Source organism: Carya illinoinensis, chromosome 3 (genome assembly GCF_018687715.1).
Source record: "Carya illinoinensis cultivar Pawnee chromosome 3, C.illinoinensisPawnee_v1, whole genome shotgun sequence".
NCBI classification, from domain to species: Eukaryota; Viridiplantae; Streptophyta; class Magnoliopsida; order Fagales; family Juglandaceae; genus Carya; species Carya illinoinensis.
Genome location: NC_056754.1, coordinates 51,849,269 through 51,866,070, shown reverse-complemented (window position 1 = coordinate 51,866,070; position 16,802 = coordinate 51,849,269). Strand labels below are relative to the sequence as shown.

Genomic DNA, 16,802 nt, shown 5'->3' with positions numbered 1-16,802 from the left:
CCAACAGTAGAATCTTCCTATCATCTGTCATTTCCCTTAAGGCGTCACTAAAGTTTTTATCTTCTCTTTCCTTACTTTTTTTTTTTTTTATCTTTCTTTTTCAGCTTTTTTCCCCAGGGTCTCTCACACTCCACAGGCACATTTTCCATTGGGTCCCCTAATTATATTGAATTTGGAGTACTACCTGAACGTGAGACATTGTCTCTTCTTTTCATGATCCCCATGTGTGTTTGCCATTTCAGTTGGTTTCTTAAAAGATTCCAATAATTATCTAAGGTGAAATTAGTTTTTAGGGTCTCATGGGACAAAATTTTTGTGACGCCCCCAAATCCCCCCGCCCGAACACGGGGAAATCGAGACGTCCGAATGGTGACAACCCGGGTCACCATCCCATCGACGGGTGCCAAGTGTGTGCAAAGGCAACAGATGTGCACGAAGAGACACGCAGCGGATAAGCAAGTCAATAAATAAGTACCAGAATTTTTTTTTCTTGTTTAATACAAAGCTATTTAAAACATACATAATTAAAATATTACAAAAACACAAATATAGTTTTAAACCAAACTATAAAGCATAACTTCGACATCAAAACTCCGGCGGAGCTGCATCCTCGGGCTCGCCTCCTCCTCCTCCTCCTCGAACTCTGCACCAAAAGTTACGGAACAAAAAATGGTACCGCAGGTAAGTAAACCCAAACACCACCAGATAAAAACACATAGAACTCAAACAACATGGATGCAAGAAAAACCAATGCACATGCCCCGCAAAACCACATTTTTTCCACGCACGCCAAAAACCCATTTGGCCCAATAAAAACATATTCTTAAAAACCACGCCTCGCCATTATCCCAGATAATGGCCCAAACCACCATTTTCCCAGAAAATGGATCAAAAGCCTCAAAACCAAAACTCGCAATTTTCCCAGAAAATGGCCCGCATCCGAAAAACCATAAAAACAAACCGGTTATGCATGCACCATGATCTCCCTTAGGGATCATCCGCACACCCTGGCTCCGTGCCACACCGCAGGTAACGACTACGCATGTGACACCTAAACGAGCGATGCCCAGACTCGCGCCCTGCGCGTACCTGGCCAGGCCATCCTCTAGCCCTCGCCAGCGAAGGGCCACGGAGTCGGTGAGTAGAGCGATGCCTAGACTCGCGCCCCGCGCGTACCTGGCCGGGCCATCCTCTAGCCCCGCTCCCGTCGTCGCCCAGCGACAACTCAGGGGACGTCACTCAGCATTATCCACTCCCGAGTGACCAGAGGAGCTCCACCGAGATAATAACTCATCCCGGCTTGGGCTCGTGAGACACACGCACCCGAAAATCCATTCACGCCAGCAAAACAGGGTTTCTCAAATAAAATAAATACCCATGCATGCGCCATGCAAATGCAATTATCAATGCTCCAAAACAAACAACCAACCATAAAACAATAAATCAAGCAACTCCGTCCTCCATCCATCTGACCCCCGAACTCCTCGGACTCAGTCCGGAATCAACCAACCAGCAGATTAATTAAATTGAAAGAGCAATATATATTTAAATCTGAAAATAGGGTTTGAAAAATACTTACAGCGCTATATGGCAATTTTAGAAAACACGAGGCGTTGCAAACGTGGGTTGTGAAAAACCCACTTTTGAACGGGGACAAACTAGAGCTTGGGATTGATAGGGAATGGTCTAGGGATGGTTGTTAAGCTATTGGAAGTGGTGGTTGGCCGTGGGTGGCGGTGGAATCGCCGGAAAGAGGCCGGATTTCCCAAAAAGGAAAGCTAGCTCGTGGGAGCTGTTCCGATGGTCGTTGGAGGCCGGAAATGGGTGGGTTAGGACGGCAAGGGACCGGTGATGAAGTGGTGAAGAAATGGTGGCCGGAGGTGGAGCGACGGCGGCGGATCGGAGCAAAATCCGTGCAGCCTTTGGAGAGCTTTTCCGGCCAAACAGCCGGCCGGATGGGGGTGGTTTTCGGTGGGGTGGTGCGCCAGAGGGAGACGAAGAGGATGGTGCCGGCGGTGAGCCACACGGTGGCCGGACGGCGGTACACCGGGGGTAAGAAGTTCCGACGTGAGGGAGAGAGAAGAGAGAGAGAGACCGGGGGGGTGCTCGAGCGGGAAGAAAGGAAAAAAAGAAAAGAAAGAAAAAAGAAAAAGAAAGGAAAAAGAAAGAAGGAAAAAGAAAAAAGGAAAAAGGGAAAAGAAGAGAAAAAGGAAAAGAGATGTAGGGAAAAGATGAGGTCTGATCCTCATTCCGGAAAACGAAACTAAACCGCCAAAAAGAGATTAAAACTCACAAAACAACTAAAAGAAATAAAACACAACATCAATTAATTAAAAACAATTTTAAAATGTAAATAAATTAAAATAAAAACAATTATTTCAGCGAAAATACACTCAAAAGCGAGTCATCACATCCTCCCCTCCTTAAAAACAAATTTCGTCCTCGAAATTTGCAGATCAACCACCAACTTAAAGCAAGCCACAAGAAAGCACATAAACCAACTGTGATCAAGATTAAGACACATACCTTCTCTATTCGAACAAGTACGGGTACTGCTCCCTCATGTCCGCTGCTCGCTCCCAAGAGAAGTCTTGAGCTAACGGATCTCCCCAAGCCACTTTAACCAAAGGTATCGTCTTGGACCTCAACTGTTGCTCCTTCCAATCCAAAATCTGCGACGGAACAACTTCATAAGTGAGATCCGGTTGCAACTGAATACCCGCTGGGTCGACGAAGCGTGGTTCTTGCTGTCCAAAGCTCTTCTTCAGGGATGATACGTGGAAGACATCATGAACATCCCCAAAATAATCTGGCAAGGCAACTCTATAGGCGACGGACCCTACTCTCTCCAGAATCTGAAAAGGGCCGACGTACCTCGGATCTAGCTTCCTTTTCTTACCAAAACGCTTAACACCTCTCATGGGAGAGACTTTAAGGTAAACCCAATCACCAACTTCAAAAGATAACTCTCTCCTCCTGATGTCAGCATAACTTTTCTGACGACTCTGAGCTGCCGCCATTTTATCTCTAATGATCCGGACTTGGCTTTGCATCTCTTGAATTATTTCGGGTCCAATTACCCTACTCTCCCCAACTTCATCCCAACACAAGGGCGACCTGCACTTTCTCCCATAAAGAGCTTCATAGGGAGCCATCTGAATGGTCGCATGGAAGCTGTTATTGTATGCAAACTCGATGAGCAGCAAATGGTTTTCCTAACTTCCTTGGAATTCCATGACACATGCACGCAACATGTCTTCCAAGGTCTGAATGGTGCGCTCTGACTGGCCGTCTGTCTGCGGGTGATAAGCAGTACTGAACTTCAACTTAGTACCCAAAGCTGCCTGCAAACTCTTCCAGAACTGCGACGTAAACCTCGGGTCTCGATCCGACACTATACTCTTTGGTACGCCGTGTAGCCGCACTATCTCTTTGACATACAAACGGGTCAACTTACCCAAAGAGTCGGTGTTATTAACAGGCAGAAAATGAGCACTCTTCGTTAACCGGTCCACAATCACCCAAACAGAATTCTTCCCACTAGGAGTTCTCGGCAAACCCACTACGAAGTCCATCATGATGTCATCCCACTTCCACTCAGGAATAGGAAGGGGTTGGAGCATACCTGTAGGTCTCTGGTGCTCGGCCTTTACCTGACGGCATGTGTGGCATTTCTCCACATATAAGGCAACGTCCTTCTTCATTCCATCCCACCAGTAATTTTTCTTCAAGTCTCGATACATCTTTGTACTGCCGGGATGAACTGAATACGGGGCCGCATGAGCTTCCGCCATGATCCATTCTTTGAAATCTGAGTCCTTTGGGACCACTCTGCGATCTCGGAACCAAAGTATCCCATCATTATCCATGCTATAATGCAACAGCCCTCGAGATTTTCTGACTCTTTTCCTGATGTTCAGCAGCTTCAGATCCTTTCTTTGGAGAGTTTTCAATTCTTCAAAATCAGTTACCCGAATATCAAGAACTGAAGACAAAATCTCTACTTGCTGCGAACTCTCTATAAGGAGCCTTCTCATCCCACAAAGCAACGACTCCAATTCTGACGGCTCGGCTTCATCTTCCAAATGCGACTTCCGGCTCAAAGCATCAGCAACTATATTAGCCTTCCCCGGATGGTACTTGATCTCACACTGATAGTCACTGATTAGCTCCAGCCATCGCCTCTGCCTCATATTCAGATTTTTCTGGGAAAACAAATGCTTCAAGCTCTTGTGATCAGTAAATACCTCGCAAGCTTCCCCATACAAGAAGTGCCGCCAGATCTTAAGGGCAAAAACAATCGCAGCCAATTCTAGATCGTGCGTCGGATAATTCTTCTCATGGTCCTTTAGCTGACGAGATGCATAGGCTACAACCCGTCCTTCCTGCATAAGGACACAACCCAAACCGAACTTAGACGCATCACTGAAGACTACGAATGGCTTATGCGGTTCTGGGAGTGCTAACATTGGTGCCGTTGTCAACCTGTTCTTTAATTCCTGGAAGCTTCTCTCACATTTCTCTGACCAAACAAATTCTGTATTCTTCCGAGTCAAAGCTGTGAGAGGTCCGGATAGGCGAGCAAAACCCTCTACAAATCTTCGGTAGTAACCGGCGAGCCCCAAGAAACTCCTGACCTCGCGCACTGTTGTCGGGCGCTGCCATGACAAAATGGCTTCTACCTTACTAGGATCAACTGCCACTCCGCCCCGGGAAATTACGTGCCCAAGGAATTTAACTTCTTCCAACCAGAATTCACACTTGCTGAGCTTGGCGTATAGCTGGTGTTCTCTCAATCTCTCAAGTACTAGACTAAGATGATACACATGCTCTTCAACATCTCGGGAATAAATCAGTATATCATCAATGAACACTACCACAAAGGAATCCAGATAAGGTCGAAACACTCGGTTCATCAAATCCATGAAAGCTGCAGGGGCATTAGCTAACCCAAACGGCATCACCTTAAATTCATAGTGTCCATACCTCGACCTGAAAGCAGTTTTAGGCACATCCTGGTCTCTGATTCTCAGCTGGTAGTATCCCGACCTCAGATCAATCTTAGAGAACACGGCTGCTCCTTGAAGCTGGTCAAACAAATCATCAATCCGCGGGAGAGGGTATTTATTTTTGATGGTCACCTTGTTCAATTCCCGATAGTCAATGCACATACGGAGGGTTTCATCTTTCTTTTTAACAAATAAAACTGGTGCACCCCACGGCGACGTACTAGGCTGAATAAATCCCTTCTCTACCAGTTCTTGCAACTGAGTCTTCAACTCTTTCAATTCAGCCGGGGCCATGCGATAAGGAGCTTTATGCACAGGAGCCGCTCCAGGTTCCAAGTCTATAACAAACTCCATCTCTCGCACAGGGGGCAGTCCGGGCAAGTCATCCACAAACACATCGGGGAATTCTTCCACGACTGGAATGTCTGCCAAGGACTTCTTCTCAGACGGCGTGGACACCATCTGAACCAAGAATGCATCCGCTCCCCATGCAATCTCTCTCCTTGCCTGAATCGCCGATATAATCATCGGCTTTTCTTTTAATCTACTCCCCGCAAATTCCAGACAATCACCATCTGGAAGCTGAAAGCTAATTATCCGACTTCTGCAATTAATACTCGCAGAATATCGGTATAGCCAATCCATCCCGAGGATGATATCAAAACCCAACAGTTTGAACACCACCAAATCAGCATCCAGGAATCTTCCCTCAAAGTTTAACGGGCATCCCAAAGCAACCTTGGAACACCACACCATCTCACCATCGGGTAGAGCCACTACCATAGCCTTCGGCAACGCTTCCGTGACCAAATCACACACCCGTGCAGACGTGGAAGATACAAACGATTGTGAAGCACCGGAATCAAACAAGGTACAAGCATAAAACTCATACAAACGGACTCTTCCTGAACCAAACACACAACCCATGAAATCCGAAAAGCAAAGAATAAACCAAAAACACCAAAAGAAATAAATCCAACTTAAAATTATATTAATCCATACCTGTGATTACTCCAGCATCATGGGTCGCTGGTGCCTCATCATCCACCTCTCCGGGTGTGACAATATAAACCCGGGCTTGCACTGTTTGTCTCGGGTTTGTTCTTCCACCGCGTCTACCTCCACGGTTTCCTTGAGCTGCTCTTGGACATTCTCGGGCAAAGTGACCCTGCTGGCCACAATTATAACATCGAGCCCCACCAGAAGGGCACTCACCCACATGGGCTCTATTACAAACTCCGCATACAGGCACACGCCCTCCCATGCGAACACTTGAGGATGCTTGCGGTCGAGTCCCGGTCCGCTGAACAAATTTCTGAGGCGAACCCGAGCTGCTTCCTTCACCAGAAAAACTCCGCCTCTTATGCCCTGGAGGGGAGCCCATACTCAGATTGTTTTCTCGTTCCACCAGGGTGGCCACATCCACTAATTCCTGAAAAGTGGATATCCGATGGCTGACCACCATACGGCGTATATCAGGGCGCGGTCCCTCCTGAAAACGATCAGCTCGCATCTCCTCTGTGGCGATAAGGTGAGGAGCAAATCGCTCAAGTTCGATGAACCTCCGAGCGTATTGTTCCACTGTCGCGCCCCCTTGGACCAGATTGGAGAACTCTCTTGCCTTTTGCTTCCTTACCGATGCGGGAAAGAAGCGGTCATTGAACTCCTTCTTGAAACGCTGCCAGGTCACCGCAGCGAAAGATCCCAGTTCAGATTCCAACAACACCCTCTTGGTATCCCACCAATCAGAAGCGGTACCTTGCAAGAGATAGCTGGCGTAGAGTACTTGTTGCGCCTCAGTGCATCCACACACCTCAAAGGTTTTCTCCAGATCTTTGATCCATTTTCCAGCCTGAAGTGGATCCTCATTTCCAGTGAAGTGTGGAGTCCTATGCGCCAGGAAGCGCTCATAGGTGCATCCGGCTTGCACCATGCTACTGGACCCTCCTAGATACATCCAAGGCCCTCCCTGATATGGCCAAGGACCTCCTGGTTGTGGCCAAAACCTCCTTGTTGCGGACAAGGCTCTCCTGACGGTGGATAAGGTCCTCCTGATGGTGGCCAAGGACCCCCTTGTTGTGGCCAAGGTCCTTGTTGTGGCCAAGGCCCTGTCTGTTGAGACCTCGCACTCTGCTGCATAAATTCCGTCATCTGCCGTATTGCTTCGGCTAGGGAGTCATCCCTGGAGGTATTGTCCCGTGGTTCCTGGGTAGATTTCCTTGGTCTCCCCATATTCCTGCCACAACACCACTCTTGACCCTTCTTTAAGAAAACAAATAAAACCATCATAAAACCAACAAAAAAAAAACCACACCACCCAGCAAGAAACAAAAGAAACTAGCTTGCAAAAACATAACCAAATAAATACAAACAAACAAACAAGCTCAAACAAATAAAACAAATAAAACAACTGTACTTAACATAATTTTTTTTTTTTAAAACACAACTTTAAAAAGCATTCTGGTACTGTCTATGGGACATGTGGTTTTACCCAGAGCCAAACCGCTCTGATACCACCTGTGACGCCCCCAAATCCCCCCGCCCGAACACGGGGAAATCGAAACGTCCGGATGGTGACAACCCGGGTCACCATCCCATCGACGGGTGCCAAGTGTGTGCAAAGGCAACAGATGTGCACGAAGAGACATGCAGCGGATAAGCAAGTCAATAAATAAGTACCAGAATTTTTTTTTCTTGTTTAATACAAAGCTATTTAAAACATACATAATTAAAATATTACAAAAACACAAATATAGTTTTAAACCAAACTATAAAGCATAACTTCGACATCAAAACTCCGGCGGAGCTGCATCCTCGGGCTCAGCCTCCTCCTCCTCCTCCTCGAACTCTGCACCAAAAGCTACGGAACCAAAAATGGTACCGCAGGTAAGTAAACCCAAACACCACCAGATAAAAACACATAGAACTCAAACAACATGGATGCAAGAAAAACCAATGCACATGCCCCGCAAAACCACATTTTTTCCACGCACGCCAAAAACTCATTTGGCCCAATAAAAACATATTTTTAAAAACCACGCCTCGCCATTATCCCAGATAATAGCCCAAACCACCATTTTCCCAGAAAATGGATCAAAAGCCTCAAAACCAAAACTCGTCATTTTCCCAGAAAATGACCCGCATTCGAAAAACCATAAAAACAAACCGGTTATGCATGCACCATGATCTCCCCTAGGGATCATCCGCACACCCTGGCTCCGTGCCACACCGCAGGTAACGACTACGCATGTGACACCTAAACGAGCGATGCCCAGACTCGCGCCCTGCGCGTACCTGGCCAGGCCATCCTCTAGCCCTCGCCAGCGAAGGGCCACGGAGTCGGTGAGTAGAGCGATGCCCAGACTCGCGCCCCGCGCGTACCTGGCCGGGCCATCCTCTAGCCCCGCTCCCGTCGTCGCCCAGCGACAACTCAGGGGACGTCACTCAGTATTATCCACTCCCGAGTGACCAGAGGAGCTCCACCGAGATAATAACCCATCCCGGCTTGGGCTCGTGAGACACACGCACCCGAAAATCCATTCACGCCAGCAAAACAGGGTTTCTCAAATAAAATAAATACCCATGCATGCGCCATGCAAATGCAATTATCAATGCTCCAAAACAAACAACCAACCATAAAACAATAAATCAAGCAACTCCGTCCTCCATCCATCCGACCCCCGAACTCCTCGGACTCAATCCGAAATCAACCAACCAGCAGATTAATTAAATTGAAAGAGCAATATATATTTAAATCTGAAAATAGGGTTTGGAAAATACTTACAGCGCTATATGGCAATTTTAGAAAACACGAGGCGTTGCAAACGGCGCCGAAAAAGCAACGTCACAGTGAAAATTCACTGTGGCCGTGGGTTGTGAAAAATCCACTTTTGAACGGGGACAAACTAGAGCTTGGGATTGATAGGGAATGGTCTAGGGATAGTTGTGAAGCTATTGGAAGTGGTGGTTGGCCGTGGGTGGTGGCGGAATCGCCGGAAAGAGGCCGGATTTCCCAAAAAGGAAAGCTAGCTCGTGGGAGCTGTTCCGGTGGTCGTTGGAGGCCGGAAATGGGTGGGTTAGGACGGCAAGGGACCGGTGATGAAGTGGTGATGAAATGGTGGCCGGAGGTGGAGCGACGGCGGCGGATCGGAGCAAAATCCGTGCAGCCTTTGGAGAGCTTTTCCGGCCAAACGGCCGGCCGGATGGGGGTGGTTTTCGGTGGGGTGGTGCGCCGGAGGGAGACGAAGAGGATGGTGCCGGCGGTGAGCCACACGGTGGCCGGACGGCGGTACACCGGGGGTAAGAAGTTCCGACGTGAGGGAGAGAGAAGAGAGAGAGAGACCGGGGGGGTGCTCGAGCGGGAAGAAAGAAAAAAAAGAAAAGAAAGAAAAAAGAAAAAGAAAGAAAAAAGAAAGAAAGAAAAAGAAAAAAGGAAAAAGGGAAAAGAAGAGAAAAAGGAAAAGAGATGTAGGGAAAAGATGAGGTCTGATCCTCATTCCGGGAAACGAAACTAAACCGCCAAAAAGAGATTAAAACTCACAAAACAACTAAAAGAAATAAAACACAACATCAATTAAATTAAAAACAATTTTAAAACGCAAATAAATTAAAATAAAAACAATTATTTCAGCGAAAATACACTCAAAAGCGGGTCATCACAATTTTGGCCTTGTCAATCTACAAAATAGTGGAATAATCAGTAGGACAAATATGAAATAATTAGAACAATAACAATTTTTAAACAATTATACCTTGTCTAGCTCGGTTGCACCGTTTGGATGCATTCTTTCAACTTGGGCCATAGAACCACAAAATTTATTGACACATTTTTAAATGGTTGACCACCGATTGGTCAAAGAGGGTACATATCGTTTTTAACTGTTAGGTTTTTTATAAGTGGAGTAGTAATCATAAATTTTATTTCACAATTGTGTGGAGGTTTGGTCAGTCCACCGTATGGAATTTATACTAACGTTAAACCAAGCTGAAATGAGGAGAGTATCTTCCTCAATAGTAAATGACACACCCTACTGAGATTTATGTTTAGGTGCCATTTTTTCCTGTTAGGGTTGTGTCGCTTGGAAATCAACGAAAGTAGCATCCATAGTAGGGTTGTTTATACCACCCTCACCACTTTCCAACAACATGGTGAAAAATGGATCATCATCAATAAAAATTTTCAGCCTTTAACAAAATATTGAAGGATAAAATGTTACTAAAACAGCACATATTAAGCAAAATAGGACCAACATGTTTACAAAAATCATTAGACTCATATATAAACATGTTTTGAGGTAAAGCAAGGCCAACATGTTTACAAAATTCAGATTAAGCAAGGCCAACATGTTTATAAAATTCAGATTATGTAGTTTTTAAGATGATGTACAAATTTATCTAAATGCAATTTTTATGAATTTAATGATGATGTGCAAATTTATCTATATGTAGTTAAAACAAGACATAAATGTCAACAGGACATAAATGTAAACATGTTAATCCACAAGATTGCAAACATATTTATCTAACTCCAAGCATCTTAATCCTTAGTATGAAAGCGTTTATCCACTGTTGGTGATGTACAAGTATTAAACTTTTGTGCATGTCAATAGTTTAGATTTCAATTGAATTCAATGTATACTTTAGGCATAGTTTCAAGATCTGTTTACACATCAAGAAATTTAGAACTTTAGAATTTTTGTTATATTAGTTGGACCTTGCTCCAGTGGATGTTTTTTTTGTTGTGATTTTGGAACTATATGCTATGTCAGACTTTCTTTCCCCATCAAGATCAATTCTATTTTTATGGATGGTTTTTTTTCCCAATCTATTAAGATTTGTTCATTTGTTCTATGTTCTAATAAGTGTACAGAGTACATCATGGTAAATATCTTTGATGAAGCATTTTGATGAATCTCAATGGCTCTCATTGGTTTTCACAAACATGTTAATCTCACAAATTTTACACAGATTTATTTGATAATCTACTTAAAAAGAGAGACCCATTTCCAGTGATTCCCTAGACAAAACACAATTCAACAAGAACAAAAAATTGATTATATGAGATCTGAAATGAAGAAACCCTAATCTAAAACCAAGAACAACATGAAATGAAGAAATGGCAACAGAAAAACACAAAAACCCTTTCGCTAATCTAAAACCCTAACCGAAACCCGTGAAGAGAAAGGGAGAAATCATACCTGAAATAGCAAAGGCAACAGAAAACCAACAACCATAATGATTCTCAAAGCAGTCGACAGCCGTCGTGAGAGAGTGATGCACGGATTTTGATCTTTCGGTGGGCTTGTTTAGGTTGAGAGAGGGATGGAGATTCAGAGAGGAGGAAACCGTGTGGAGAGAGATGCCGAAGGAATAATCCTGTTGGGGGGGTCGGGGAGAGAGAGTGTAGGAGGAAAGAGAAATAATGATTAAAATATAATTTAGAGAGTAAATAGTAGATATGGAAAAGTGTAAATTTACTGTTTATAGTTAGCTAAATTTTTGAAGATAGAGAATTCAATATGCTAATATTATGTAAAAATAACTTTGCATATACATATGCATAGACCGATGTGGATTCTATTAAGAGTTTTTCTATATACAAGCACAGTCGTGCACTAATCTGTGTATCAATACTGATTTATTCATACTTAAAATTTAAATTAATACTGTTTTTAATAAAATCTATTTTTGACCAATCACATTATATTGATGCACAGATTAATACACAATTATGCTTGCAATTATATTTTTCCTTCTATTAATGATGTATTGCAATTCCCCTTTGTTAACTTCGTTGGTAATAATGCCCGTTGGTAAGACATTTAAGTGACCCAGGCCAGCCAAGCCAAGCTCGGCCCATTCCAGCCCAGCCCAGCCCATCCAAAAGCATAAACATTGTCATTTTGTGCGTGTCAGTCGAGTAGCAACGTTAAACAGGCCCCAAACCATTGCCAAGTTGCCAACCACCCAACACGCCGTAAAATGGCATCCGCAGCCATAGCCATGTCCTCCGCCTCCAGAACTCTCCTCCTCTTCTGCCCCTTTAAAACCTCCCTTTCCTTTCGCAAAATTCCTAAACTACCTTCCTCCATCAATACTGCCTGCTTCTGCTGCTGCTCCTGCTCCACTCAATTGCAATCTCAATTTCAAACCTCTCGGCGCCGCGACGTTGTCGAAATCCTCCAGCAACGCGGTCTCCTCGAGTCCATCACTAGCTCCACTATCCACGACGCCGTTTCCCCCGGCCCCGTCAAAGTCTACTGCGGCTTCGACCCCACCGCCGAGAGCCTCCACCTTGGCAACCTTCTCGGCCTCATTGTCCTTTCCTGGTTCCAGCGCTGTGGCCACCACGCAGTTGCTCTAATCGGCGGCGCCACCGCCCGTATAGGCGACCCCTCCGGGAAGTCTCTCGAACGCCCACAGCTCGACGTCGACACGCTGCGCAAGAACTCCGACGGGATCCGCGACACAATCTACAAGATCCTCCTATCGAATTCTGAGAACTTCTCGATCCTGAACAATTACGACTGGTGGAAAGAGGTCAGGTTGTTAGATTTCTTGAGAAATGTGGGTCGGTACGCGAGGGTCGGGACGATGATGGCCAAGGAGAGCGTGAAAAAGCGGCTAGAATCCGAGCAGGGAATGAGCTATACCGAGTTTACTTATCAGCTCTTGCAAGGCTATGATTTTTTGCGACTGTTCGAGAAGGAGGGGGTGAGTGTGCAAATAGGAGGAAGTGATCAGTGGGGTAACATAACCGCCGGAACCGAGTTGATTCGGAAGATTTTGCAGGTTGAGGGGGCGTTTGGATTGACATTTCCTCTTCTGCTAAAGAGTGACGGTACCAAGTTCGGAAAATCGGAAGAAGGCGCGGTTTGGTTGTCTTCGTCAATGCTCTCTCCATATAAGTTTTACCAGTACTTCTTCTCAGTGCCGGATGCGGATGTGGTGAGGTTTTTGAAGATCCTTACGTTTCTGGAGTTGGAGGAAATTGGTGAGCTAGAGAGGGAGATGGGCAGACCTGGGTACGTTCCGAATAGCGTGCAGCGGAGGCTTGCGGAGGAAGTTACACGGTTCGTACACGGGGAGGAGGGGTTGAGCGAGGCGATTAAGGCGACCCAGGCGTTGAGGCCCGGGGCAGAGGCCAAGTTAGATTGGCAAACGATTGAGGGGATTGCGGAGGACGTGCCATCTTGTTCTTTGGCGTATAATGAAGTATTAAATCTCTCGCTCGTTGATCTCTCAGTATCGGCCGGTTTGTTGGAGAGCAAATCGGCTGCGCGGCGGTTGTTGAAGCAGGGGGGTTTGTACTTGAATAACAGTAGAGTAGATGGTGAGAACAAGAGAATTGAGGCAGAGGACATCGTTGATGGGAAAGTTATCCTTCTGTCTGCGGGAAAGAAGAACAAGGTGCTTGTACGGATATCCTGATTGCTTGATCTAATCTATATCCTACTATTTATTGAGCAGTAAAGTTTTGAGTTTTCGTGCTAACTATAAACCATTTCATTGAATGAATTGATTCTTAGTTGTCTATTTACTTCTTTGAATATCTTGTCTGCTCTACAATGCTTTGATTTTCATGCTCGCAAACACTTGAAAGTTGACATATGGAACGGTAAGTTGCGATCTCGAAAGTTCAATATATGAGACATTGCTATGGAATGAATCCGTTATTTATCCTTTGCTTTCTATTTATCGAAACCCTCCAGAGGGGGGATGCAGGGCCATTAAATGATAAATACTTTACATGATCCCCGAGGGAACTGTTTCTGTTACCCTAACCTGGCTTTAACAGTTCCGGTTAGGCTATGTTTCTCTGTACTGATTCGGCTCTGAATTATCTAAATTTGTGTTTCTTATTTCTCTTTTGAGAAAAAGAGGTCTAAAGAAGAAGAAGAATGACTTGTTAACACCATCGTATTGGGTGGGCCAGAGTATTTGTTTAAGGCATGTACTCATGGGAGAGTTATCTGGGTTACCACTCGTTACCCAGAAAAAAGAATTCAGACATGATCAATAATTTTTGTTTAAAACTGGACAGACTCGCAACTACAATCTCTATGAGTCATGCCTATATCTCTCTTGAACCTGGATTTCATGGAGAACATGTTCTTCTTTGAACATGATGTTTCTCAGATTTGACACAACTAGCTGGAAAGGTGGTGACTGCTCTCTCTCTCTCTCTCTCTCTCTCTCTCTCTCTCTCTCTCTGTGATTCTTTCTTTACTTGTTTTCAGTTTGTAAACAATTCAAACATCAATCTGTTCAAGAAAAGGGAAAGTGGTATATTTCAGACTCATCAAAGTGAAACCAAAATCTTAGGATTTTCAGCACATGTAAAAGTGTTTGGTCATCTGACTCAATAAAATATCTGCTTTGGTTTTCCTCGGTTAAGCTTATGTGATAGATATTTAAGCTATTCTACCATCTAATTTCTATCATCCTTTTTTTTGTAATTTTTTCCGAGTAAGCGGGGACTATTAATGATGCACTGTTAATTTTGATAGTTTTTATAGAGTGTGGGCTACTGCGTTGTACTCAGCTACTGCATTAGATTGCATTACTACTCCTTCGTTTCTTACTTTTCCATGTAACCAAGTTTCCTCATAAAAATGTACAGTACCTAGTAATAGATCTCCTATACGGTAGAGTCTTTTTAATTAGCTTCATGGAAATATTCAACGCAAAGATCTCAATTTGGCCTATACAAAAGTCCAAGACCGGAAGCTTGTTTAAGATAATGAATAATATGAATAACAGTAGCCCAACGTGGGGTGGGCTTGGTGGCTTCTAGAAAGTAAAAACTGGCCAGCTGCTTCTGAGACATCTAGTCTAATGATGGTCAAAGAATTCAGCTTCCCCTACTAGTTGATGATATAACAGAACTTCTCAAGTATCTTTCAACTGTTAATGACTTTCTCGTAACCCCCAGCTATGTTGTGATGAAGGAACTGAAGTACAGCTATGTTGTGAAGAAGAAACTGATATTTCAGATCCTTTTTTCAAGACCTCCCATTAATCAATCTTCTTCCTTCCACCACCATCATCATCCTCCATCCTCCTCCATCTGGGTTCTCCCTTTTCTTCCCTGAAAAAATTGCCATAAAGTATGTATGAATAATGAGCAGATATACTATAGCACTCTAAATCCAACAGAAAATTTTCTAAATCCTTGGGACTCCATTTGCTATTAATAGCATTGGTTCTGCAATTTTCACCTTCTTGGGCACTTCCCCTCCGGCTATGGCATGCACTGACAGTCCTCTTCAAGATTGTCAGCTCATATAGTTGGTGTGATTGGATGCCTCCTTGATAACAGAATCCAAAGAGTCAATGTCATTAGCCATGCTTTCCATTCTCTGCAAGGTCTTGACAGTGTGCTCTTCAAAGTGCTCTCAAGTTCTGGACATCAGCCAATGCAGGATCCAAGCATTGGCAAGCCAAAGTCTACCACCACTAGTACCATTGAATAAAAGGGCTGATGGTGACACGTATGGCCAAGAAGGTTAAGAGTCAAGCAAGGGAGCTAGTACCAAAAACCAACGGAGTTCAACTTCTACTAAAGTAGGTCCTAATATACATCATTATTTGAATATGTTAACAGGGATTGTAGCACACTTACATTTGAATGCATTGATGCATGGTGCACATTGGATAAATTCCTGTCTCATGTTGGGCCAATTCTCAATCAGAGATTCAGACTGAACTTGAGGATCGGGGACATAAGTCAATGCTTGACGTTCACACTTGTACACCATTTGGTTGTTATAATTTTATGCTGATGTGATTTTGTTTTGTATTTTTGAAGCACAAATACCTATAGTGTTTTTGGTTTGGGAAGGGGCGTGGTTGAAGTGCTGGTGGTGGCATCAATGGCAGATTGCAAGTGACTGCTGGTTGAGCCAGTTTTTGGGAGAGGATTGATTGGTGCTGGAGCTCCTATTTCTCATAGATGGCAAGGTGGAGTTGTAGGCACTAGTTGGTCACATGGTAATGGTCAGTGTTAGTGCTGGAGTAGCTATGAGATTAAGTGGGGTCAGAACGTCTGATAAAAGGATGGCTGAACTTCCTATTAGAAGCAGTGGTGCTGCTGCTGAGGGGAAGGAGAAATTTTTAGGGTGTTGCTGCGGTGAAGAAAGGGTTGTTAATGGTACTGGCAAGGTGATGGATCTGGTAATAAGTCACCGTCAGTGCACATGGGATTGGTGGTGCACTCCAACACAAGTGCCGTGTTCTGTGTCGAGGCAGTCCATAAACTTTGCCATCAATTGGCAAAGCTCCAAAACAGCGATAATATCGCAACTAACAGGGTTTTGATTTTATGAATTATGACTATATATTATGTTAAACCTTCTTTTTTTGAAAAAAAAAAAAAAAAAAATTCTTCTCTTGGTGGATGTCTGTGTCGTTTTATGGTTGGTCGGATGGTATATAGTTTCTATTAGATGATTTTAGGAAGTTGCCGAGTTAAAGATTTTTTTTTTTTTTTTTTTTTTTTTTTTGTGACAAGGGTTTTCAAGTTTCAACTTTGAAGAAGTTCGTATTCTATATCTTGTTTAACGAGTTTAAGGCGATTGAGCAATTTGTCAATTTTATTTATTTTGGAGAAGGATGCTTAAGATTACTCCCATCAAGGGTAACCACTCCTTCCCTATTGAGTCATCGACCACAAGTTTCACTGTCGTGAGCATCAAGGCGGCCCTTAGGATATTCCTTCAAAATTTCTTATTTGTTTTCATTCTTCCCCCTTTTTTTCCCACCAAGCGTCAAGCTGAACTTGAATCACTCCAT

The 16,802-nt window shown here is 44.1% G+C and overlaps 1 protein-coding gene across 1 annotated transcript; it reads left to right on the top strand.

The window, feature by feature from the left end:
* Nucleotides 1-11,926: 11,926 nt before the first annotated feature.
* LOC122305230 (tyrosine--tRNA ligase, chloroplastic/mitochondrial) lies at nucleotides 11,927-13,548 on the top strand. Its single transcript, XM_043117605.1, has one exon. The coding sequence runs from the start codon at nucleotides 11,991-11,993 to the stop codon at nucleotides 13,437-13,439; it is 1,449 nt and encodes a 482-aa protein (XP_042973539.1). The 5' UTR covers nucleotides 11,927-11,990; the 3' UTR covers nucleotides 13,440-13,548.
* Nucleotides 13,549-16,802: the final 3,254 nt, after the last annotated feature.